This window comes from Peromyscus eremicus, chromosome 13 (assembly GCF_949786415.1).
Source record: "Peromyscus eremicus chromosome 13, PerEre_H2_v1, whole genome shotgun sequence".
NCBI classification, from domain to species: Eukaryota; Metazoa; Chordata; class Mammalia; order Rodentia; family Cricetidae; genus Peromyscus; species Peromyscus eremicus.
Window position 1 is genome coordinate 29,713,106 of NC_081429.1, and position 25,497 is coordinate 29,738,602.

At 42.5% G+C, this 25,497-nt stretch overlaps 1 protein-coding gene across 1 annotated transcript in view; it reads right to left on the reverse strand.

The window, feature by feature from the left end:
- Rhbdd1 (rhomboid domain containing 1) overlaps window positions 1–25,497 on the reverse strand; it is a 122,932-nt gene that overhangs the window by 90,100 nt on the left and 7,335 nt on the right. The window contains exons 2-3 of the mRNA XM_059278887.1: window positions 10,442–10,950; window positions 9,048–9,180 (exon numbers count right to left, since the gene is read on the reverse strand). Coding sequence (XP_059134870.1) covers window positions 9,048–9,180; window positions 10,442–10,874 — 566 coding nt within the window. The 5' untranslated portion in view covers window positions 10,875–10,950. The remainder of the gene's footprint in view (window positions 1–9,047; window positions 9,181–10,441; window positions 10,951–25,497) is intronic.

Here is a 25,497-nt window from a genome sequence, read left to right on the forward strand (position 1 = left end):
CAGAAACAAGTGATTTTAAGAGGAAAGGTTACACTGAATTTCAGCAAGCAGTAACTAAAGACAGCTGAGCAGTCAGGTTCAACTGTCTTCTCTGCATGGTACATGCCCAACTTCTACCAGATCTACAGGAATGGGTAGATTAGAGGCCAGCTGTTCTGGCCTGGGCTGGACCGTCTCTCTCTCCCTTTTCATAGGCTTGGGTTTCCACAGCCAGGGAGATGATTTATATACTACCTTTCTCTCAGTAAGTTCCAACTGTAGTAGGAGGGAAAATATGCTTCAAAATTTGTCTCACTATATAAAATCCATCTCAAGGGAGTCTTGGTTGGGGGTGAAATAATGTTCCCACATTAAGTTCTGTCCAACTGGAAGCCCCCCTGGAAGGCAGGGTGAATCTGCCAACTCCTTTAAGGGAACACAAAAGACAAAATGAGAGAAATACATAAACAGACATCCAAGGAATACAGAAGAAAAAAAATCTCACCTACTCCACAAATCTTCTCAGAACAGTTCTGGAATGCTGATTTGAACTAAACTCCAAGAGGCTGGGAAAACCATTTCCATGAAATGAAACAGGATGACCATCCTTCTACGTGTATTTGCTGTCTAAACTCATTAGAATAATGCAACAACAGGGCTGGGAGATGACTCAGTGGGCAAAAGGCTTGCCGTGCAAGCATGAGAATCTGAGTTTAGATTGCCGAGATCCATGTAAAATGCCAGGTGGGATGCACGTGTCTTTAATTCTGGTGGTGGAGAGTTAGTTAAGTCAGGAGGATCCAGCCAAGCCTAGCGAATCAGTGGCTATAGACATAGTAAGAGAGGTCTAAAAAAGAGAGAGAAAGAAAGGGGAAGACACCTGATATAAACCTCTGGCCTCCACACACACACAGAAAGGAAAAAGGGAAAAAGAAAAATGCAGTAGCCTCACTCAATATAAAGATAAATGTATGATCCTACACTCTAAGCAGAAAATTATACTTATTACAGAAACATGCTTATCCTGGATGACAAATGAATGCATGCCCACATACACAGGCCACTCTGTGCTAAACCTAACATAAAGGATGGTACAAATTGAGTGACTTCTTGAAAAAACAGTGTAAGCCATGCTTGAAAACCCCCGATCCCAGACAGCAGGCCTTGGTCCTCTTAGGGAGCTACCTGAGCGCTGACCAAAACCTGAGAGAACAAGGTACATTCTGGAGCTTTCAACTGGCAGGCTGTTCTTGTTTAAAAGCTTTCTCTGCAAATCTTGATTGGTTCAAATATCGCTGGATTGGCATGTTTACCACCTGCTTGCTTGCTTATACAAACCCCTCAGGTATATCTCAACTCAGTGTCCAGTGGTTTTTGTTCATTTTTCACTCTTATTGGAAATATTTTTCAAGAAGTTTACAAGGAAATGTGGCACTAGCATCTAGGGACTGTGTGCATCTTTACACCTCTTTTTCTTCTTTGCGTTCTATAGCCCTGTGTATTTTTCCAAAAGAGGTATATTAAAAACTTTGCTTACAGCTGAACAACTGCTATTAGTATTTCTGCTTTAGGTGAGGTATGAATCACACATTTCACACACAGACAGATCTTGAGAGTTGGTGGTCATCAGGAAACTCTGTGGACAAACAGTCCTTGTTTTAATAAAACACAATAGTCTAGAAATCTGTAATCACAGCCTGTTTTTCTCATGGCCACCAATGTCCTGGCAATCAAACATGCTCTTCCATTACAGGCATAGACAGGCTCTGACACTACTCCTCTATTTTCAACTCTAGTTGAAGAAATTAGTGGTGGATATAAAACAGAACTCAAAATCTTTACAGCCTATCACATTATTATTATAGACTCAACTGAGCACCCATACATAAAACTGAAACCAAAGTCCTTCAAAATAGTGTTTAGCCAGACTACTTACATTCATCACTGACTCCAATTCCTTTTCTCCTTTCTCTCTGAGATCTCTCCCTCTCTTCCTTCTGTCCTTCCTTCTTTCCCTGCCCACAAGGTCTTACTATGAAACCCAGGCTGGCCTAGAAGGCAACTCAACATCTTTTGGACCTTCTGCCTCCATTGTGCTGGAAACCAGGCATGAGCACCCATGTCCAGCCACAACTCTTCAAGGGTTCAAATCACAGTGGAGACTGTTGCTCTGAAGCCTTGCCGTGTGACTCACAGTTCCACACAAGCTCAATATGGATTGGTTCTCCTTTATTTTCACCCTGATTTTTCCCTAGCCAACTTCCCAAGGCTCACCCTCCACACTCTCTCTTCTTCCATTTTCCTCTTGACATCTGACTCACTGCTGATATCACACCTGCAGAAAAACTCTCCCCAACATAGCATGGCACAGAAAACTGTCTTCTTCGACTCAGATTCTGTGGGTAGGCAGCCTCTATTCCACACTCTCTATAGCCACAGCATGAAAACCTGAGGCCGCATCTAAAGGTAAGGGCTCACAAACCTGGAATTGACACTGTTGGTGGCTGGGACTAAGGAAGTTACATTTCTTATATGGAATCCAGGGGAAAATATTTTCACTCATAAGATTAAATAAAAAAAAAAGCTGTGACCTCAGCATTATACATAAGCTGTATTCTATTGAACAATGTGTCAAAACTTTACCAGTCCAAAGTTAAGGGAACTCACCTTCACCTCTTAGAGACAGATGGGACAGGAGACACTACATATAGTCGCTATCTAAATTGTCACCAACCTCATTCTTCATCCTAGAGGCAAAGCTCTAACAATCTACTATGTAGCCAGGTCCCTGTGTGTCAACTGGCACTTCAGATCTGTCCAAACTCAACTCACCTTCCTCTCCTGGTCTCTCCTTCTTTCCCTAATATGCAAATGCAATTCACAATTTGGTGAGAAACTTGGAGGAGCTGTAGTTTGTCTGTGCACTGGGACAAGGATATATTATACAGTCCGTGTTAGTAATTAGAGGGACAAGAAACCAGTGCCTGGACAAGAAACTGTTAGTCGTTTAGGGTGACAGTTCTTCATTTTACATTTCATGCCTCTGTTGCCTCCTACTTCAAGTTCCCTCAGAAAGATTCTCCTGCCCGGGTTCCGCATCCCTGGATTTCATTTCACACAAGCTAAGGAAACTTACAGAGGAACTAGTGTTTGAAAGAACATACTTTGGAGAACAATGCCTGCTTTATCTCCAAGAACGTGCCAGAGTCTTCCATGTTTTTTTTATTTAAGTATTACTATTTCCTTTGAGAAAGGAAGCATGCCTCATCCTGCCTTATTTCCTAATACTGAATACACACATCTTCCCCTTCATATACCTACATGCCCCCCTCTGTCTTAGTTAGGGTTTCTATTGCTGCAATTAAACCCCATGACCAAGCAAGTGGATGAGAAAAGCATTTATCAGGCTTACATTTCCACATCATAGTCTATCACTGAAGGAAGTCAGGACAGGGCTGGAACCTGGGGGCAGGAGCTGATGCAGAGACCTTGGAGGGGTGTTGCTTACTGGCTTGCTCCTCAAGGCTTTGTTCAGCCTGCTTCCTTATAGAAACTGGGACCATCAGCTCAGGGATAGGACCATCCATAGTGGGCTGCCCTCCTCGCCCACCTCCAGCAAATCAATCACTAACTAAGAAAATGTCTTACAGCTGGATCTTATGGAGCATCTTCTCAAGTGAGTTTCCCTCCTTTCAAGAAACTCTAGTTTGTGTCAAGGTGACATAAGACTAGCCAGCATACCCTTCATATACATATATACCTTCCTTCCATATGAAGCTTCTTATTCATCGAATCACAGCTAAATTCTACTTCCACCAGACTAAAATGCCTATCTTTGCTTTCATTTGAGTTAGCAGCTTTTACCAATCAGGAAGACCCTATGAGGACGGGAACAGTGTTTTGGTTTAAGTCAACACTGGAAATGTACCCAAAAGCATACACACAAGGTGTGTTGCGGGGAGCAGTCCTCCAATCCTCTTTTCCTCAGGATTTAATTCATAGCTGCTAGGGGTTACAGCCTTTTACAACTGAGACATTGAAGTATCAGGCCACGCACCTGCCAGAGCTAGGGGAGGGGTCCTGACCACATGCTCACACAGACACATAGTTTGGTTAAAATTTGTTAATATGAGATACTTTAACCACAATCCGTTAACACTGCCGTCTCTTTCCATTTCAATCTCCCCTCTGCCACACTTCCGCCCACACCAGATGGGGACAGAGCAGTCACAGTTTGGGGACTTCAGTGAAGTGGAGCTGAGTTAAGAATACACTTCGTTTGGGTTCAGTAAAGTGTATGTATGTGGACTATTGTCATTTCTGTGTAGACTTGAGGTAGTCATTACAGTGCAAACATGGCTTCCAAAAAACGGTCCTACTATCCACTGTGTATGCTCACTATGGATGTTAGCGGGCAGAGTATGCTCACTATGGACGGTAGGTAGGAGGCATCACAGTGTGGCTGTCACCCGGCACTGTTACGGAACCCAGCTTAGCAAGTATTGGCAGTATGGTGATCGTCTCAGAGTTAGAACGCAGCGCCGGCAAAACTCATCCACTTGCCAAGCGTGTAAAGTCACAAGCGGACGACTCAATACAGACCGCTGGGCTGTCAGCTCTACACTAACTAGAGTCACCTGGGAAGAGGGAACCTCAACGGAGGAACTGCCTCCACCAGACTGGCCTTTGGGTGCATCTATGGGGCAATTTTTTTAAATTGATGATTGATGTAGGAGGGCTCAGCTCACTGTAGATGGCGCCAACCCTGGGCAAGTGGGTCCTTGGTGTATAAAACAGCAGACCAAGTCACTGGGAACGAGCCAGTGTGCAGTGCTCCCTCATAGCCTCTGCATCAGTCCTGTCTCACTGTTGCTGCCTGGAGCTGGCTTCCATCACTGACGGACTGTAAACTGTAACCAAAACAAACCCTTTTCTTCTTGAGTTGCTTTTGGTCACGGTCTTTATCACATCAGCAGAAACCAAACCAGAACCACTGTCATGACAGAAATTAAATAGAGGCTCCCCTATGTTGAAACATTCTTGACGATGCGGCACGAACCGTTATAAATGTACCAGTTGGGGTCTCAATTTTGGGAATCATACAAATACACTAGGGACTAGGCAGTGGTCACGCCCAGGCAAAACCGTCTTCAAGGCAGATCACAAGCTACAAACAGGAATAAGTTGCAGGCAGCATCATGGACTCCCAGTAACAGAATTCACAAGGAAAACTGTACACTAAAAGCATTGTTTAAGCGTTTTAGTGACTTGACAATCAGCACAAAGTATTGGGATCAGTAAAGAGACCAAATGTCACATTACACCACCAGAGGTACGTGACAGCATTCAAGTTAGTCAAACAACATCTGACAGCGGTCAGTGTACACACACACACACACACACACACACACACACACACACACACACAGAGAGAGAGAGAGAGAGAGAACTCGAACAGCACAGGATTTGATGGTTTGTACATGAAAAGAGCCTCATACAGGCTTTCCCAGACCCAACAATAACCCAGTGTTACATGATGGGTTATGAAAGACTGTTCTCTGAACTAGTTAATAAAGAGCTAAGTTTGAACCACCCTGATGTCCTCACTCCAGAAATGCAAGCCCCAGATTATTTTCCCAGGAAGAGAGTCGCAAATTCTGCAGCACAAACCTGTGTGGGAAATGCTGCACGTGGGCCTGGGAATTACATTCTGCTACTTTTGTGGATTTCGACTTGATTTTCAATATAAATTAATTCCTAAATTGTGACTTCTTTCCTCATTTAGGTTTTGTTTTCTTTTGTATCTCATCCCTTCCTCTCTCCCGTCCTTTGAGGAGGATTAACAGAATCGAATAAACTGGATGCCCACAAAATTAAATCTGCTCTTGATGAAACATTCACCTTCCTCTAGCCACAGATGGAGAAAATGAGGCCCAAGGAGGTTGTCGGATTTGCCTGAGGGCACACAGCTAGAATGGAACTGATGGTCCTGTCACACTTGGCCTCATCCTCGGCTTGGCCACTCAGTGGCTGTCTCACTCTGGGTGCCGTTTATTCCTCGTAACTTCAGTTTCATGCCTGGCTTTCTGCAGAGATCCATCATCTATGCAGGAAGACAAGCCTTGCCATCAGATCCCCCTTACTTACATCAATAAGACGCTGGTGGGGGGCCGAGGTGGGAAAGAGCAAGGACCTCCTCTGGGGGGACCTTCCCACCCATGCTGAGCTGCCTTGGGAGCAGCACTCTTCAAACAAAGCCAGGCACCTACAAGGGTGCCAGGAAGAGACAGGAAAGGACGACCTGACAAGTGTGAAGCTGAGCGGTCAGGAGCAGTGACACCATGTAAATGAGTGTGAGTACTTCCCTCTTGGGGTCAAGTTCACCCCCTGCACAAGGCCTGTTGGTCGTCTTTTCTGGACACTTTCCTTCATACCACTGAGAGTACATGGGGGCCATTACCATCCTTTATGGCTTTGCGAAACCCAGAGACAGACCAAATGTCTGCTGTGACAGACTTTTTCTCCCTCCCATACCCAGGGCAGCCCACATAGATCTAACCAGAAAAGCAGGCTTTGTTCTAAAGACTCACCGTGTTTCCTCAATGAAAATTCTATTTGACAACCACCAGAAGGTTCACAATGGAGGGCACCGAGAGCTCTGGCTTTATTTTTTCCCCTCCCATTTATGCGCCCCCACCCCAGGCTTTTATTTTTTTTTTTAAGCTATTTTTTTTTTTTTTTTTTTATTCAAGAAGCACTTGCTTTTCAGTTCTCTAGACCAGTGGTCAGCTTAAACTGTATCTGGACACATGCCTAAGTAGATGCTTTGATATTAGAAGTTTATCATTCGAGGCAGTCAAATCTTGAAACATCAAAAGATTTACTCTTTCAAGCATTAGTGACGGGAAATTTCACTTAATTCCTGGGCTCAGGCTATCATGTCCCTACACACAGAATAAGGGTATTATGCAACCATCTCCTTTCCACGTAAAGTGGAAACCCTAAAAAAAAAAGCACGCATGATGAGTGATTCAGAAATCGCTGCATGAGAATATTAAAAAGCACTGTTTTCAGCAGACTCATTAGAGAGGATAGAAGTTTAAGCACCGGAGGAGGTGATTTTCACGTGAATGTTGAGTGCTGCGAGGCACAGACAAGAGCCTATTGGGTACACAGAAAACCAAGTCTTCTCAAAGGAGTGGAGAAACTATGAGTGACAGGTAGAGAGGGGGGCTGTTCAGATAAGAGACGGACATTACTAGACCCTTTTCAAAGAAAACTTGGAAGATTTTTGTTGGGCTGTCTTCCTTGAACTGTCACAAACAGCAACAACACAATTGTAAGTGGGTGGTGTTCAGTACCACATCTGTGCCATTTATACGCCAGCTGCCAATGGCTGCCATGATAGAGAATTAGCATTAAAGAAGGATCGAAGTTACTAGGTCACCATACAAGACAGGGAGCGTGTTCTGAAACGAGACATAGCACCCAACAAGTCATAGAAACCAAAACCAAAATAAAAGCTCCTAGCTGAACACAAATAAATAAATAAATAAATAAATGGATGGATGGATGAATAAAACCTCCTTCTTTCTTTCTTTGTCTGTCTTTCTTTCTTCTTTCTTTCTTTCTTTCTTTCTTTCTTTCTTTCTTTCTTTCTTTCTTTCTTTCTTAATTTAGAAATCTCCTTCTGTGTAAACAGTGCCCAGGTCCCTACAGGAAAAATAAACAAGCCACATTTCCAGTTGTCTAATACAGACTGTATGAACGGAAGCTGGTGGAAGAGATGGGACATAAAACACAATTCATCCTCCTTTGTCCAAACAGCAGAGAAGGAACCAAAGTTGGGAAGTTCAGAGTGAAGAGGTGGGAGTCGGGAGGTGAAATCAGAATGAGTCTAGTATCTATTGGGAGCTCTTTATCAGCCCCTACATCTCTATGTCTTCATTGGTCCAGGAAAACTTACCTGGATTAGAGGTCCAAACGGTAGTTCTTGGAGCCCCGAGGTTCTGCTGAGGGGCCTCTGAGGAAGCCACATTAACAAAGGAGTAAAGACAAAGTAAACAGAGTGGGGCTTCCTGTTGGGGGATATTTTGATCACACTCTGACACTCTCAAGACTGAAAATAAAGTTTACTTTGAATCAGAGGGCGGAGCTAGCTACTAGCTCATCAAAATTAGCCATAGAGGTTTTGGAGGACTGAGGACATATAGAGAGACACAGGAAGCAGTAGGGTGGGGCTTAGAAAGATTCTTGGCTTTTTGGATTGAGGAAGGAGAGAGAGAGGAGGTCACTGGTTGCTTTTCCACCGCTTCTCTGATCATTCAGGTCCTTACTCCAATATGTGACTCCCGAGTTTTTATTGATAAAGAATAATTAGATAAATGCTTCAGCCTATAGCTGCCTCTCCACTCCAAATGGATCCGATTTTGACCATTTTGTTGTTGTCTTGTTTTTGAAACATGTAGCTGAGCTTGGCTTCTAACTTGCAATCCTCCTGCCTCAGTCTCCTAAATGCTGAGATTATAGCCTTCACCACTACATGCAGCAGATTTCGTCTGTTTACTGTGGAAAAATTTTCTATTTAAAAAGTTTCTTACCAAGACAACTTCTAGCTTAACATGGCCCCAAAGCGTTAGACCAGAGCACATGGTTCTCTAGAATATTGTTATAACAATTCACTACTGACTGGTTAATATTGACCCTTAAGTCTGTAGACTATGATCTCTTATTCCTAGGTACAAGGGAAGAAACTGAAACTCCTAAATTACACAGTACAGTAGCTGACAGGATTCAACCCTGGGAATGTCTAATATCAAAATTGTGGAACTCAAATCTGTTTTCACTGTTAAAAAATAAACCTCATTGTCAAAAAGTAACTTGTTTTGTTTTTGTCTTAGTGTTTGAGACAGAGTTTCTCTATAACCCAAGTTGACCTCAGATTCCTAAATGCTGGGGTTACAGGCCAACACCACATAAACAATAACTTGTTCCCTCTATTCTTTGGACTCCTTCTCCACAAGGATCATCAAGCTCCTCGTGTTTATTCTCTGACGGTAGAGACTTACCCTGGAGAGCAGAAGTGAATGGCCAGCAGCTCTGCCCAACAAGCGAATCTGTTGGGGACAGGAAAGCCTAAAATGTTGACAAAGCCGCCAGGGCAATAATGGTTGCTAAGAACTTTCAAGGCAAACAGAACTCCTAGAAGAGAACAGAGAACACATCACTATCAACAATTCAAACATGGAGAGAATCATTGAAATCAAAGAAAACTAAATATAAAAACCATTACTTATGATTACATCCAACTTGCTACTCCTAAATACAGTCAGTGAGCACGGCAGTCAGATGCTTCAATGGATCCCGATAGGGAAGTTCAAACTGCTTCCAAGTATAGGACACAGAAGGTGAGAATGGGCCACCAGCAATGGTATCAAATGCCAGGAAACTGTCACTGTACAGCAGCTCATTTTGTGCTATATGTGTAGGAACATGAACAAATAACAGTAACATGCATTCCTGCAGCCTCTATGGAAAACCACTGAAAGCCGAGTGTATGTCTTCTAATGGAGCTGGAGTTATAGATGACTGTGAGCCGCCTAACAAGGGTACTGGAAATCAAACTTGGGTCCTCTGGAAGAGCAGGATATGTTCTTAACTGCTGAACCATCTCTCCATCACGATATTTATTTTAATGGCTTCTTGAGAGGCACAAGCAACATCATTCCCTCAGTAACCTTAGACCAATTCAGTTCTCCCCCTTCTATGCTTATGAGTCTTATGAAAAACTGTGGGAGATATCAAGTATGACCTGCTAAAATAAAGATGGCACAGATTGTCTTCTAGGCTTGTCCTTCAGGAATTCCTCCAATCCTTGGGTGTACTGGGATAAAGGAAGGCTGACGTTTAGAGGTTTCATCTGCAAGTATCTACAGTCGAGACCTCATCTGCCCTGGGAAGCCTTCCGAGCCTTGAGGACCAGCTCGCAGTGAACCCCAGGCTTCTGTAGCTCCTTGATTGTCTATATGTAAGAATTCCACTTGCTTAGTGTTACCGGTTGCATACAAGTGTATTATGCCTCATTGGACTCAAGACAAGTTGGTAACCAGTATACCCTGAGCCTGCTTCATGGGCATACTCAGTTTTCGAGAACATTGTTTTGTAAAGACACCCATGAGTGCCTCCATAGCATTACAAGGGAGCTGAGCCGGGTGCACACTTCCAGTACTATAAAACCATCTTCTAGCAGGCCCTAGTTCTAAGTGCCTGAGAATGCAGATGCAGCATAACATGGGACAGCCTAAGTGATGCCTTCTTAGACCCCAGTGAGTTTGCTCTTCAAGATGCAGGCCCCAGCAGCTGTTAACAACTCAGGATCCTGTCCCCTTATCAACTAGGAAAGGAAACGGGCAACCTCCCTCATGGCCCTCACAAGGATTTCCTGAGAAAGTGCCCACCTTACCTGAGAAACCGACAGCACAGCTCTTTCTGAAGTCGGGCTGATTCATGAATTCAGCAAGAGCAAACTGCAGGAGCAAATACACCACCCCGGTGAGTAGGGAAAAGGTGGTGATGACGTAGGCAAACCACCTGCTTCCCAGTCTTCTCTCCAGCTTTATCCCTTTCCAGAGCATGGACACCATGTTGAAATACAAATGCCAGTCATCTACATGGTGCAAGGGGGAAAGCAGTAAACGCTGCCAGTCTTTTTGCTGGTAACACTTTTCCACGCTGAGGCAGGAATGGTACAGGGGCTTCAAAGGATTCAGGAAGAGCCAGACATTGAGAGCCAACGTTGCCAGGGTAACAGGTGGAATATTGTTGATCCCAACATGGAACACTTGGGAAAGGAGCATGAGGAGCCCAACGTTGATCCCTCTTGATCTCCGCTGCATGACTGGGTACCAGGAGCACAGATGGGGAGCTGTGACTGAGGATTAGGAACCCAGGAAGGGACACAGAGAACAGCACCTGAAACACACATGCACATGAAGCCCATCAGCTGAGAACCCTGTGTTGCTAGGACATTCGCTGGAAGAGGAGCACACACTGGCACAGCCTACTTCTCATCCCAACAGAGATATTTACTTTTACTAACTTCTTTCACGTTCTAAAATAGAAATTTTATCCCAGGTCCTAGTGGACTTAAGGACAGGCATGATGTCCCTGACCAGTATGATTATGAACTTGTAATGTATCTTCCTTCTTAAAGTAATTAGTTAATTAAATTAAAAGCTAAGCCTAGCAACCTAAGTTTGATCCTTGGGCCCACAAAAAGGTGGAAAGAGAAAACCACCTCCACAAAGTTGTCATCTGACCTACACAGATAGGTACTGTGGTATGCACACCCACAATACAAACAATATATACACACACAATAATAGTAACAGTAATAATAATAGAAAAGGCAAGGGCTAGGGAGAAGGCTCAGTGTGCAAAGCTTGCTATGTAAACATGAAAACCTGAATCCAATTATCCAGAGTGAGGACCAACATCTGAGGTTGCCCCCTGACCTCCACATGCATGCCATGGCACATGTGTGCCAGCACTCACACATGTTAAGTCATACACACACATCATATGTATGCACACATACACATCATATACACATAAGCACACATCATATGCACATAAAAAAGATTTAAAAAAAAAAAACCCGACCATTTGGACAATGTCAATCAAACTACAAAGATAGTATGCAAAGATTAAGTAATTTTAATCAAATCCTTGCCAAGTCTCTTTATCTCTTCTATTATTTTTAGCAGAAACACTCAAAATGCCAACAAAGGTTTGTGAGCATATTATGGTCTAACTGAATTTTCATACTACCAGGTGTCAACTCCCTAAATTCTTCATTGGCCATAAGCTTTTAAAAACTTACCTATGTGCCAAATCCTACACTGAAAAATACAGTCCTTGTTTAAAAGCTCACTTGTCACTAAGAAGTAAGCCAACCACTGCCACGGGATGTTGTAAGCACAGAGAGGAAGCCCAGGGACACAGGCACACAGTTCCGCCGGAGGTGGCGACAGATTGTCTGTTCATGTGAGTTCATTTGAGTTAGTGACGAGGAAGAGTTCTGTGTGTCAGAGGCCCTCCATGTCACCCTCCAGACTGAAGCTGGCATTGTGACATGCTTGGGATGACAGAAAGCAGAGGGGTGGATACTACAAGAAGCCCAAACCTGGCCCCAAGATGTGCTGCAGATGTCTGTTCCTGTGTGGGCTTGTGTCTGGGCCAGTCGGCACAGGCTCCTGTCCTCCGATGGTCCCGGCCACCGGCCAGCTAACCATGAGACACAAGGCTGCCTGGCTGACACAGATGTAAAGCAGAGGCCAATGAGCCCATCCTAATTTGAACCATGGAGAGCTAAGTAAGTCCTCCAGTGGTTTGAGAAGCACAGTTACTAATCCAGAAGGTATTGACTTTGGAGAGGAACTGGTGGTTCTTGTTCATGAGAGGACGGGGTGGGGGTGGATAGAGACAGGCTAAAAACACGTCCATAAAAAGGATCAAGGGTTTGAAAAGAAGAACAGAAAGTGGGGGGTGGGGAGTCAGGTAGAGATACAGGAAAAACATGTAGAGATGGTAACAGATGTTCAGAAAAATGTTCATTTACTGATGTGTGTTTTCGCATGGAGATTTCTCAGCTACCAACTCCAGGGAGCAATAACTGAGCACACTAGACAATGCATGGGCTTTATAGAAATGATGCAACTATACTTTAATTTTAAAACATTAAAATATTTAAAGAAAAAAAAACATTAAAAAAAAAGCTTCTACTTAGGAGCACCTTAAGTGAGCCCGTAGCTCTAAAACGGAATAACTAGCAATATCCCAGGATTGCTAAAACATTCTAGGAGCAAAGGAGGTGCTGGGGAAGTGCTAGTATTTTCACTTCTATAAGGTCACATCACTTATGTTGAAATCAGTTCAGCAAAATCAGTTTCTTATTCTTCTATATAGCATATAATGAACTTTAGTCATCTTCACATCATCCCCCCAACTCTCCCACTGGCACTCTTCTAGACAAGTTCCCCCTTCCCCATGTACTTTCATGTTTTCTTCTTGTGAATTTAGAGTTACTTGCTGGAGCACTGCATGGAGCAAGGGCCACTTATCTGTGGCTACATCACTGAAGATAGTAATACACTTGCCCTCACCCAAGCTTTGATTGCTGATAATCCTTTGGGGAAGGACGTGGCCTCACTAGTCCCTACTTCATCCATGATGGAGTGTTGACGGGTCCAATCTTGTACAGATTGTGTGTACAGAACCATGGCTGTAGTGAGTTCATGAGTGCAATGGCTAGGTCATGCCCAGAAGACATCTTTTTACTGCACACCTCCCTCCCCATTCTCAGCTCTTACATTCTTTCCACTCCCTCTTCTGAGAATGTTCCCTGCCTAAGCCTCTGAGGGTGGATCATGGGGGTTTGAATGAGAATGGTTCCTACAGGCTCATATGTTTGAATACTTGGTCTCAAGGTAGTGGAAGTATTGGAGAAGGGTTGGAAGGTATGGCCTTCTTAGTGTGTCATAGTGGGCTGGCTTTAAGGTTTCAAAAGAATCATGCCATTTTCAGTATGTTCTCAGCTTCCTGCATTTGAGGTTTGAGAGGCGAGCTCTCATCTATTCCTGCCACCATGCCTTCACTCTGCTATCATGGACTCCAATCTGCTGGAACCATAAGCACAATTAAACGATTTCTTGTATAGGTTGCCTTGGACATGATGTTTTTATCACAGTGGCAGAAAAGTTACTAATACAGGTATTAAAGTTGTCCAAGTTGGGGCAAAACACTCCACCATCACTTATTCTCAGCCCTTTGGACAGCTACGGATTTCTGCATTAACCAATGCCTGCTGCAGTAAGAAGTGTATCTGAGGAAGGTGTGCTAGATAGTCTTATGCCAACTTGATACAAAGTATAGAGGGGAGGGAAGCTCAAATAAGAAAATTCCTCCATAAGATCAAGCTGTTGGCAAACCAGTAGGGCAGTTTCCTAATTAGTGATTGATGGGGGAGGGCCTAGCTCACTGTGGTTATTACCACCCCTGGGCTAGTGATCCTAGGCTCTTTAACAAACCAAGCTGAGCAAGCCAGGAGAAGCAAGCCACTAAGCAGCACCCTTCCATGGCCTTTGCATCAGCTCCTGCCTCCAGGTTCCTGCTCTGTTTGAGTTCTTGTCCTAGCTTCCTTTGGTGATGGACTATGATGTGGAACTGTAAGCCAAAGAAATCCTTTCCTCCCCAACTTCCTTTGGGTCATGGTGTTTCACCACAGCAACAGGAACCCCAACTAAGACAGCAGGCTAAGAACAGCACTTTTGGGGTATGAACATGAGTACTTGGAAAGCGGTAGACAACATGATTGTTCAGCAGAACAATAGTGGGAGATACCCCTACTAGAGCCTAGGACTTCCACAGTCAAGGTTTATCAAACCAGCATATAAAACCAGAAGACCAGGACACCTTCACGATCTCTATTTGCCCACAGCTGTATCAATCTTCCCACCATGTGATGTGCATTACTCTACCTTTCAGAACACTCTATCAACTTCATAGAAAGGAACCTGTGAGTCACTTAAAATGCACTGACAGATTGCTTTGCCAGAACTATCTGGCAAACAAAACGCCATTTTAATTATGTGGTAATATACACTAGACAGCACTATATCAAGGCTGTGGCAGAGACATGGAAGATTTCTTGAATATTGATGGGGAAATTAGCCATATTTACTTTTAATGAGAAATTAAAAATTAAACAGGTATGTAATAAGAAAAACTACGCGGCTAGAATAAACAAAGAAACTGAATTCATAACTTGAGAAACCAGTGCGTCTCCGGGGGAGTAGAAAGGGAAAAGAAACTAATTACAGGGAATTTTCAATTCTACTTGCAAAGCAGAAAATATTTCACCATTATCATTTACCAAGGCAGTATATATCTCAATTTTCAGATTTAAATGTTCAATAAGAACTGAAACCATTAAATTGCAAGAATATATACAAGCTATAAATTCTATTCCCAATTTGGTATGTGATACTAACCAAATTAATTCCACAAGAGAAAAAGACATGATAGAGTCTTAATGGGAGTAATTAAACGCCACGCTGAAGACTGGGGTCTCTGTATTATTGTAAGGGCAACAAATTCACTGAAATCATCTTACATTGTGTGGCTCCCTCTCCAAGAAACTGTTTATTGTTACAGAGCTGAGAAAGATCAATGGTGTGCCATTACTGCTCCGAGACCTTTGGCAAATTTCATTTAACAATTTTACATAAATATTCTTTTTAAAAAAATCATAGGGGAAATGTGATTAACAAGTGTTTATCAAAGGCCTGCTATTGCCCAGGCTGAGAGCTTTCTAAATACCCGACTTTCTAAACACCTAAGTTTAGAATTCTTTAAACGGAGACATACATAATTCACATACCATAATAATCACACTCTTGAAGCGCACAACTAAGGGGATTTTAGTATATTCATAGGTTGTGTAACCATAACCAATATTCCAGAACTTTCTTGGTGCCAAAAAGAAACCCCATGCCTTTTAGCAGTCTCAATGCCTCTCTTCCCCCAGATCTTACTAATTATCCGCCTAATTCCTGTCCATTGTCTCTTCTGGACTTCTCATGTGCGATTATTCAATACAGAGCATCTGACTTCTTTTTCTATTCCAAAGATCACTCATATTACACCAACACTTGTTATATTCAAGTAATACTTCATTGTATAGACGCACCATATCTTCTTTCTCTACTTATCAGATGGGATTGTCCACTGTTTGCAGCCTGGCTCTATGATGCATAATGCTCCCATGATCCTAGTATGCTATTCTCTGTATGAACACGCACTCCTAGGAGTAGAGTTACTGGGAAAAACAGCAACTCTGTCTTAACTTTTTGAGTAATAAATTGTTTTTTAAACTCATGCACCATTGTGTGCTCACTCTCGTAGGGCGCAAAGCCTCCGACTTCATCATATTAAGAACCTTTGCTTTTTATCCGTGTTTCTTATTCTAGCTTTCCTACTGAGTATGAAGTGGTATGCACGTACATCTTCATAATGTAAGGCTAATGATATGATAAAACACTAACTTTACATTCCTGAGAACACAATATGCATTCAGAAATGTTCACCACATACAAGTGCACTCAACTCACCCCTTATCCTCCAGAAATCACAGAACAAGCTTGGATCGAGAGAAAGCACCATGAAGAAAGGTGAAATCACAAAGAAAGCACCTGGCTGAACTGCAAAAACTGGCACCACAATTCCTCTGGGCTATGGGATGTTGAGGGGAAAATTGGATGCCCTTCAACAGCATGGCACAGCTAAGAAGAACACATCAGCCTGTAAATAGTGCAAAATCCTTTCAAATGTACACAGAGGGCGTTTCTAATTACTGCAAACCATGCAAAATGCTATGGAAAGAGAAAATGTTCCCACTGAACGTAAAAATATCTCTGCTTTCTTAATTGCAAGAGCCAGATAACAAAGTGATGCATAACAAACAGCACATTAACATATTCAAAGGACCATGAGAATAGCCAGAAAACACCAGTGCATCTTGCCCTTGCTTGGCTCAATGCATCTGCTTTCTCTAAGACAGGATAAGCTGACCTGGAACATTCTTAGAAAGCTTACCATTCATGACTCTTCAAGCACAAACTTAAGAAACTTCTTTCTCTACTTGTTACTGAAGAGTCAATGGAGGAGACTGTTTTCACCCAGCACCATAACACAATTATTTTATTCCTCTAATAAAACTTACTGGCACACTTTCATTTTTGAAAAGGTAGTAGTTTCCTTAGCTCCTAGGAGATCTGAATTACAATGCAGATATTCAAGATATATTCCTGAAAATTAAAAAAGTGTAAGATGCATTAACAGTCAGTGAAAGACAAGAATTTTTTTCATTTTTTTTTATTATTAAGAGATTTTTCTATTCATTTTACATACCAACCACGGATTCCCCTCTCCTCCCTCCTCCCACCCCCAGCCTTCCCCCACAACCCCAACCCCCATTCCCACCTCCTCCAAGGCAAGTTCTCCCATGGGGAGTCAGCAGAGCCTAGTACATTCAGTTGAGGCAGGTCCAGGCCCCTCCTCCCTGCACCAAGGCTGTGCAAAGTGTCCCAGCATAGGCACTAGGCTCAAAAAAGCCAGCTCATGCACCAGGGACTAGTCCCAATCCCACTGCCTGGGGGGGGGGGGGGGGGGGGGGCCTAAACACTTCAAGCTAAACAACTGGAAAGACAAGAATTTTTTTTTTTAACTGACTACTTACCAACAAAATCAGGTCTATTTTCAAATAAATCAATGCATTTCAAAAAGGTCTGCTCCAAGTTTTATCAAATGGCATATAAATTATGCTTTCCAAACTTAACATTTAAATATTAAATATAATAGCAGATGGTACAGCTTCACATCATTACACCATGTTCAATTTACCAGAAAGCATCATCTACCTAAGTTGACTAGTAAATAGGGAGTCCTGGGGGAGACAGTGTGGAATCTTCATCAGACGTCATAATCAGCTGATGACAAGTGGCACACAAACAACAATTCTTTCTAGCCTTCTAAAATCTGTTAAGTGGCTTCGTGAACTGTACTAATGACAAAATCAAAGGGAACTGGAATCGGGCTCTGTTTTCTTACTTCCCATTTAACAGAGAAATATAAAGAGATGGAGACAATAAAATGAACAAAAACGGACTTCATGAATAAAACATGAATACTGGAATCAAATTTTATTAAGAAAGTAATGGGAGTCTAGTCTTCATGAATACCATGACATTCTCAATAATTGCATTCCAGCATCTATTCGTGGAAATGCCCACAACCTGGATTCTGCTCCAGAGAAAGTACTGTCTGTCTTCTTTTAAGGTCTGCAGAGACCATTAGTACAATGGTTCTCCAAATTCAGAGCCTTTGTTATTACAGCCACCCAGCCTGGAACGCCAGTTTGGAGACCGCCTGATTATCACTGCCTGTGTCTTCTGGTTTTCAGTGAGAAGACCTGGCTTTTAAGACACGTGGCTCCTCCTTTCTTTTTCCTCAGTCACAATCTTCACAAATTCAAAAACTTCCTCACCCTTAATGGGACAAAGTCCAACTGTCTTTTATAATAATAGCTTGCCTTTTTTATTTGCAGCAGGATTTTTGTTTTACAATAAATTTTCAAAAAACTAAGAAAAAATAGCTTGCCTTAGTTAGCACCAATCACATGGAAGGCTGACATAGCTAAAACATGATAATGTGGAGTGAGGATTTAATATCCCAGACAAGTGAGCAGCCGTTAATAACCACGTATTGATATGATAACACAACCCACAAATGCCGGGTTTTCAGCACATTATACTTCCCCTAATCTACTTAAAAAATCTGATCCAATTTGCTTAAAATTCAGTTTCATCACACCACCTCCCCTATGAGCCATCAAATACCTTTCTGACCTTGCAAAAAACATGAAGCATGTCATGGTTAACAGGATGGACTTTGGGGCCAAAAGGCCCTGGTTTAAATCCTGATTTAAATGATCTTGAGCCGGGCGGTGGTGGTGCACGCCTTTAATCCCAGCACTCGGGAGGCAGAGCCAGGCGGATCTCTGTGAGTTCGAGGCCAGCCTGGGCTACCAAGTGAGTTCCAGGAGAGGCGCAAAGCTACACAGAGAAACCTTGTCTCGAAAAACCAAAAAAAAAAAAAAAAAAGAGTTAAATGATCTTGAGTAAATCCTGTTTTTTGGGGGTTTTTTTTTTGTTTGTTTGTTTTTTGTTTTTTGTTTTTTGTTTTGGTTTTGGTTTGTTTTTTCGAGACATGGTTTCTCTATGTAACAGGCCTGGCTGTGCTGGAACCAAATTTGTAGACCAGGCTGGCCTCAAACATCAGAGATCCACCTGCCTCTGCTTCAAAAGTACAGGGATTAAAGGTGTGCACCACCACACCCAGATCTTGAGTAAATTCTTAATCTATGCCTGAACCCCTTACCTTTGACGCTGGCAAATAACAAGACCTCCCTTCTACAACCGATGACTAACAACAATTCTTGAAATGTAAGAACTCTAGGTATCCGCTGATCACACATCTTTATCATCATCATTGACCCACTTAGGCTCAGCCTAGGAATTAAAGTCTTATGATAATCTCTATACTTTCCAACAATGGCTGATAGGTACACATTTAGATTAAAAGTGGACATGTGTAACTTGTTTCATCTCACTTAGTTCTTATAATATTATGAAAGCATGTTTTGTTTTATATACTAGCTGGTCTACCCAGCACTCATCAAGAAAATTGCTTGTGTTGGTGCCCACCCTGAAGCTGTTATCCATAGAAATAGCTTAGTGGTGCTTCTCTGTCCTTGACACTTAAAGATGCTGAAATGCCTGGCCTCTACTTCCTCTGTCCAAAGTGCTTCATACACAAAGCCCTCTCTGCAGATGGACAGTCACATGGACTCGCTCATCTCCATGATGAACAGTCAAAGATGGGCTCTCTTCCCACCAGAGGGCACGGAAGCGAAGTATAGTAGACACAATCTACTTACAAGTGCATGTTCCCAATTCCAAACCCAGTGAATACCCCTCCAGTAATGCTGGTGTGAAACTGTAACAAATTCTATTTTCCTTATACAGATAAGAAAGACCAAGGGGACAATACCCATACACTGGACTATTAGGACTCACACCCAGCTCTTAGGCAGACTTTGCAGTGTAGGAGCCAAGCCCCTGGATGCTTGTGTCTCACAAGAGCAACAATGACTGGCCCCTTTTGATGCCTTTGAAAGGCCCCACCTGCTCACCATCACTCATGAAAGCCAAGTTCCCTGATCTGCACTCATACAGCAGGTAACAAGGGCCTCAGATGCCTATTTAGTATGTAAACAAAAATCTGTCGAAACTGTGATGGTGGAGCAGCCCAGGAAATAGTTCAATGTCCCTCTACCTAGCCAGGGTCTTCTGACATAAGTCACAAGATGAGAAATTCTTATTAAAAAGTATGACACCCACCAGGCAGCATGGGTGTACACCTTTAATCCCAGCACTCGGGAGGCAGAGGCAGGTGGATCTCTGTGAGTCTGAGGCCAGCCCGGTCTACAGTGTGAGTTCTAGGATAGCCAGGGCTACAAAAACAAAACAAACAACAAAGTCTGACACCTATTCTCTCCCATATGAATGCTTCTTGGAGGAAAAAAACAAACCCTGAAGCAACTCTTTAACAGTACTGAAAGGAATCAATCTTGTTTCATTTTAGGTCAACATTTATTTATAACATGTACCATGAGGTTTAATTAGAACTTAATGAGATCTGTCATTAAAAGTGTGATAATGCCAATGATTTAAAAGCACAAAGAAAATCTTATGTTAGATGCTTTTGGCATCCCTTAATTCAACCCACTATAAGCAGGTACTTCACTAGGTGAAGGAAAAATCACTCCTCATTTTATAAGCCAGAAAGCAGAGATTAGAGCAGCAAAGTGACGTCACTGTGATGAGAGCCTTAGAGGTAGTAGGGAATAGACCACAGGGATGTCTTAGGCTTTTCATAAGGCGTGCATCCCATTCATGCCTTGTACCCATTATAAAGCATGGCTCCCATACATCCATACATGCCTCACACCCATGTGGCCTGATCACTTCCCACATGATCCACCTCCAAATACTACACATGGGGTTTTCTGGAGTCAGGAGGTTTTTTGGAGCCCACCGACATGCAAGCAGCCTTATCTGTGTAAACACAGCATTGCTGAAGCAAAGGGGAGTTGGTAGCTATGAAAAGAGTTTAAATTAAATATGGAACAACTGTTTCAAATGAGGTGGTCCTCCATTCCTGAACCTTAAAATGCGTATCTGAGACAATAAACACAATCGGGGTAGAGATTTGAAGATGAGGTGGTTCTGCTCTTTGTACTTCACAAAACCCAAGAAGCAGTGTTAACACTGAGTCGGAGTGCTGGTAAAAGGTGAGGTCGGCTGCACCTAACCAGGAAGATGGCAGAGCAGAGAGGTTAGACTCTAGCCTCTGCCCTGACGTCATCACTAAAGAGGGAGGCATATGGCTTGAATAAATAAAACATAAAACAGGAAAACAAACTACCCCCACTCCCATATCAAAAACTGTTGTTGGATTTCCTTTTACTCTTTTGGGGAGCCCGCCACCCAGCTCTCAAGTAAATCACACATGGAGACTTATTCTTAGTTATAAATGCCTGGCCTTAGCTTGACTTGTTTCTTGCCAGCTTTCCTTAGCTTAAATTATCCTGTCTACCTTTTGCCTTTGGGCTTTCCCCATTTTCTTACTTCTGTAAATCTTATTCTTACTCCGTGGCTTGCTGTGTAGCTGGGTGACTGATGCCTGGATTCCTCCTCCTCTGGCTCTTCTTTTTCCCCCAGATTTCTCCTTCTATATATTCTTTCTGCCTACCCTTTCTCCTGCCTCGCTATTGGCCATTCTGTTCTTTATTAGACCATCAGGTATTTTAGACAGGCAAAATAACACAGCTTCACAGAGTTAAACAAATGCAACATAAATAAAAGTGACACACCTTAAAGTTCGAGGCCAGCCTGGGCTACCAAGTGAGTTCCAGGAAAGGCGCAAAGCTACACAGAGAAACCCTGTCTCGAAAAAAAAAAAAAAAAAAAAAAATTCCTCAACAAAAACCAACTTTTCTACTCTGCTGAGGACTAGAAGTTGAGAGTAAAAGAACCACGTGAGATACGCTGGCATCAGTGAGAGCAGAACAATCCAGAAAGGAACTGAAGATTCAGGAAATGCTCTGAACTTATCAATAGCAGTAGCAACCAAACAGCATATGAACCAGTTAATTTATATTACACAGGGGAAAAAAATGAAGATTCAAAATTACATTTCCCAAGGGATAGGGACATTAGCCAAAACTTTAAAAAAAAAAAAAAAAAGGCTTTGATATTGGTGAGCAATGTGCAGGGCTCCCCAGATATGAAGATTAACCCCTTCAACTTGACAGGACCAAGAATCACCTAGAAGACCAGCTTTGGGGTATGCTAATGAGCAATCATCTTGATTAGGTTAACTGAAGTACGAAGAGCCACCTTGAGTGTGAGCAGCACCATTGCCTGGGTTGGAATCCCAGACTGAATGAAAAAGAAGAGCTGAACATGATATTCACTTGCCTGCTTCCTGACAGCTGATGCAATGTGACCAGCTGCCTCAGGCTCCAGTCACTATGCCTTCTCTGCCATGGCGAGCCCTGGAAGCACAAGCCAACATACACCCTTCCTTCCTTTAGTGGCTCTTCTCCAGTATTTTGTCAAAGCAATGAGATGAGTAACACCCAAGGCAACACGGATTTTGAAAAGTAACGAATCAGAATGATATGACGGTCACACAGGCCACAGTAACCCCAGCCGGCCTACATCTGCTCAGTTCAGTTGAGTCCTCACCTTTGTGGCTCTGGATCCCCCAAACCATCAACTTCTGAAACGATATATTTCTTGAGCTGAAACATCAGGCAGGCTGCTTTGCAGCCCAGAGTTCTGAAAATCTGAGTCTTAGCATCTATTGTTTTAAATGACTGTTAAAAAAAACTCCACACACTTCTACTCTGCTATCGACTCTAAAAATACACATCAAAAATAAGTGAGACCATTGGCCAACTTTACACACATACACAGCACTCGTTAATCCTCAGTTATGCGTTCACTTCAAGAGTAAGACTATCCTGGCCAACCCTCTGACCATGATGAAGCAGAGCCTATCCGTACTCATCGTGTGGACAAGCCAGGATTTAGCTAAAATAACATGGCTCAGGGGTCACTGCTTTGAATGAGACCACAGTCCAGTTTGCAGAAAAGCTTGACGTTGTAACTCTCCAGGGTCCCTGGCTTCAGTCCTGCCCAGGGAACTATCTTTGTATTGGTACATAGTACCACTCAGCCTCTGTGTTCCTTGTGAAAAATCTCAGCAGAGCTAGGGTAGGCTTATATTCACCTGATAAGTGGGTGTCTTTCTCCTGCTGAGAGCCTCAGCCATCTGAGTTTAATGCTGTCCTTTGCCACAAATACACATGCTTTTGAGCAATGTGCCAGTAATATGCAAACTTTCTTACTTACTGTAGAATATGGTGAAGTCAAAATTCAATTCAGATAACTTAGGGCTTTTTCCTTGCTTGAGCCAAGCTTTGAAGAGGGAGAAAAAAAGTAGGTAAATGGAGAAAAGGGATTTTAAAGGAGGATCTAGTGAGCTTGTACTCTCAACCCTGAGAACATGGGTGTCCAGGGAAGAGTGCAGAAATAGCAAATAGTCTGGTGGGTTCTGCTAAAACGTATCTTTCGAAATAAGCAAATGTGTTCAAACTCACCTGATACTTAGAGAACCATTTGAATATAAATCCACATATGATGCATGCAGACAATCGCACCCAGCTCAGGCAAATAGTACAGAGTAGACACACTCAACACCCACCGCTCCCTCATTCATTTTTAGATCCCATCTTCTTCACACCACTGGACAGTAAGTTACAGCCTGCAGTCCTGACAAGCACTTTCAGAAGCAAGGCCCATGTCTTTCTGAATAGAGAGAACCACATTTTCTGCCATACTCACACATACTTCCATTTAGTACATGTAAACCACGCTACCATTAAATATGGTTGACATCTTGTTCTCTTGACATTATCTGTCTCCAAGCTCTCTAGTTCTTGGAGTGATTTTTGCATAGCATCATGATTTTATGTCCTACTTTAGCAGGACTGATTGTACAGTTAGCATTGGGGGGAGTGAGGTGACTAACCCCTGGGAACAGCTGTTAGTTGGGCATATCTAGTCTATGAGTCTTACATTCCCATCTTTAGCAGAACTCATCAAAGGTCAAGGTTCCCATTATCCAGTTATTCTTAAGTACTCTTAACTTACTTGGCCAAATTACAATATGAAATAAACTCTCCACCTTGCAAGTGTGTCCCCCCATGTCCCTCCATCAAAACTTGCCTTACGTTCCTTCACACAGACTTTAAAAACCAGATCCCATCCATTTTTGTATTTGTTTCCTGGAGCATATATCCCAAACATGCCAAGGTTTCACGTCTTGATTACAGTTCTTCAAGGACACAGACATTTGTGTTTGGTGAGATGCTTTTAGTGAGAGACGTAAGGATAATGTCCAGTTTGGAACTATACGCTAGGCTAGCAATTTCAACAAAGAAGTAATGAAAGAATGGAAACAAGACCCCAAGATCAGATGCTCTGACAACACACACAGCCCAATGAACTAACTGCATTTACATTCATTGTGCATGTTTCCCTTCCAGACAGCACACAAGGTCAAACTGTTAACCGTCAGTTACAATAAGCTTCTCAACTCCTGGTCAATTACCTGCTTAATAACAAAAGACAGGGCTATGACATCATTACAGTTATAATTAATTTACACAGATCAGCTTCCTGTTAATCAAATACATCTTTAAAAGCATTTAATTATTTTTTTTTTCACCTAGAAAGCAACAGTCAGCTTTGTCGGATGAAAAGCAATCTTGCTGAATTCCACATGAAAGACTGTCAGGCTGCGGCTGTGAGACACGAAGGACAAAAGGCTTCACAGGGCACAATGCTATACTACGGGGCGGCTGGCACAGGCACAGCAAACAGAAGCTTGATGGTGGATAACACAGTCTAACAGTTTCATAACATAAAAGTTGTCAGGGCATGGGGGTGTCAACAGAGGGGCTTGGGGAAAAGGAACACATTGATTCTTTTTGGCAAAATTATACCTAAGGTCAGAAATATTAATGCACGCAGTATAGGGCAGTGTAGTTAAGGGCATGATGCGTAGGAGGAGCTGAACAACACACTGACCAATAGACCTCAAGAAAATTATCAGTTTTTCCCAGGATAACACAGGCTAATTCGGTTTTGTAAGGACCAATGGAGACTTCAAACATCCACACCATACAACCATAAATTGAGAGGTGATAGTGGTTTACGCACATAAATAAACTAAAAGAGATCTTAAGAAAAAAAGTTGGAAAAACTTCTGATTTTATAAGATGGTGATTAACATTTTCTAAGAATTCTATCCCACATGTTTAAGATGTATCATGTGACTCAATTATATACATACCTTTTAAACAGTACAGTATGTGAAAGAATCATGAAAGCAGGGTTGTCATTATTTTCTATTATTGTGCATGTGCATGAAGGTGTTGGGAAGGGCGAGCATGTACCACAGCGTTCACGGGGACATTAGAGGACAACTTCCTGGAGTTGGTTTTCACTCCTCCTACCTGTACATGGGCAGGATCCTAGGATTGAACTCGGGCCATCAGGCTTTCAAGGCAAAGATCTTTATCCACCGGGCCATCCCACTGGCCCCATAAATTAATTTTAGTTAAAATAAACTATATAATAAAATCTCAAGCCACTTTTTGTCAAAATAATCTGATACCGTCAGAATTTAATGACCCTTCATTTATGGAGATTAAAAATTAAAAAAAAAAAATCTCAAGATGTCAGCTGACAAAATTTTTCTTTCCTC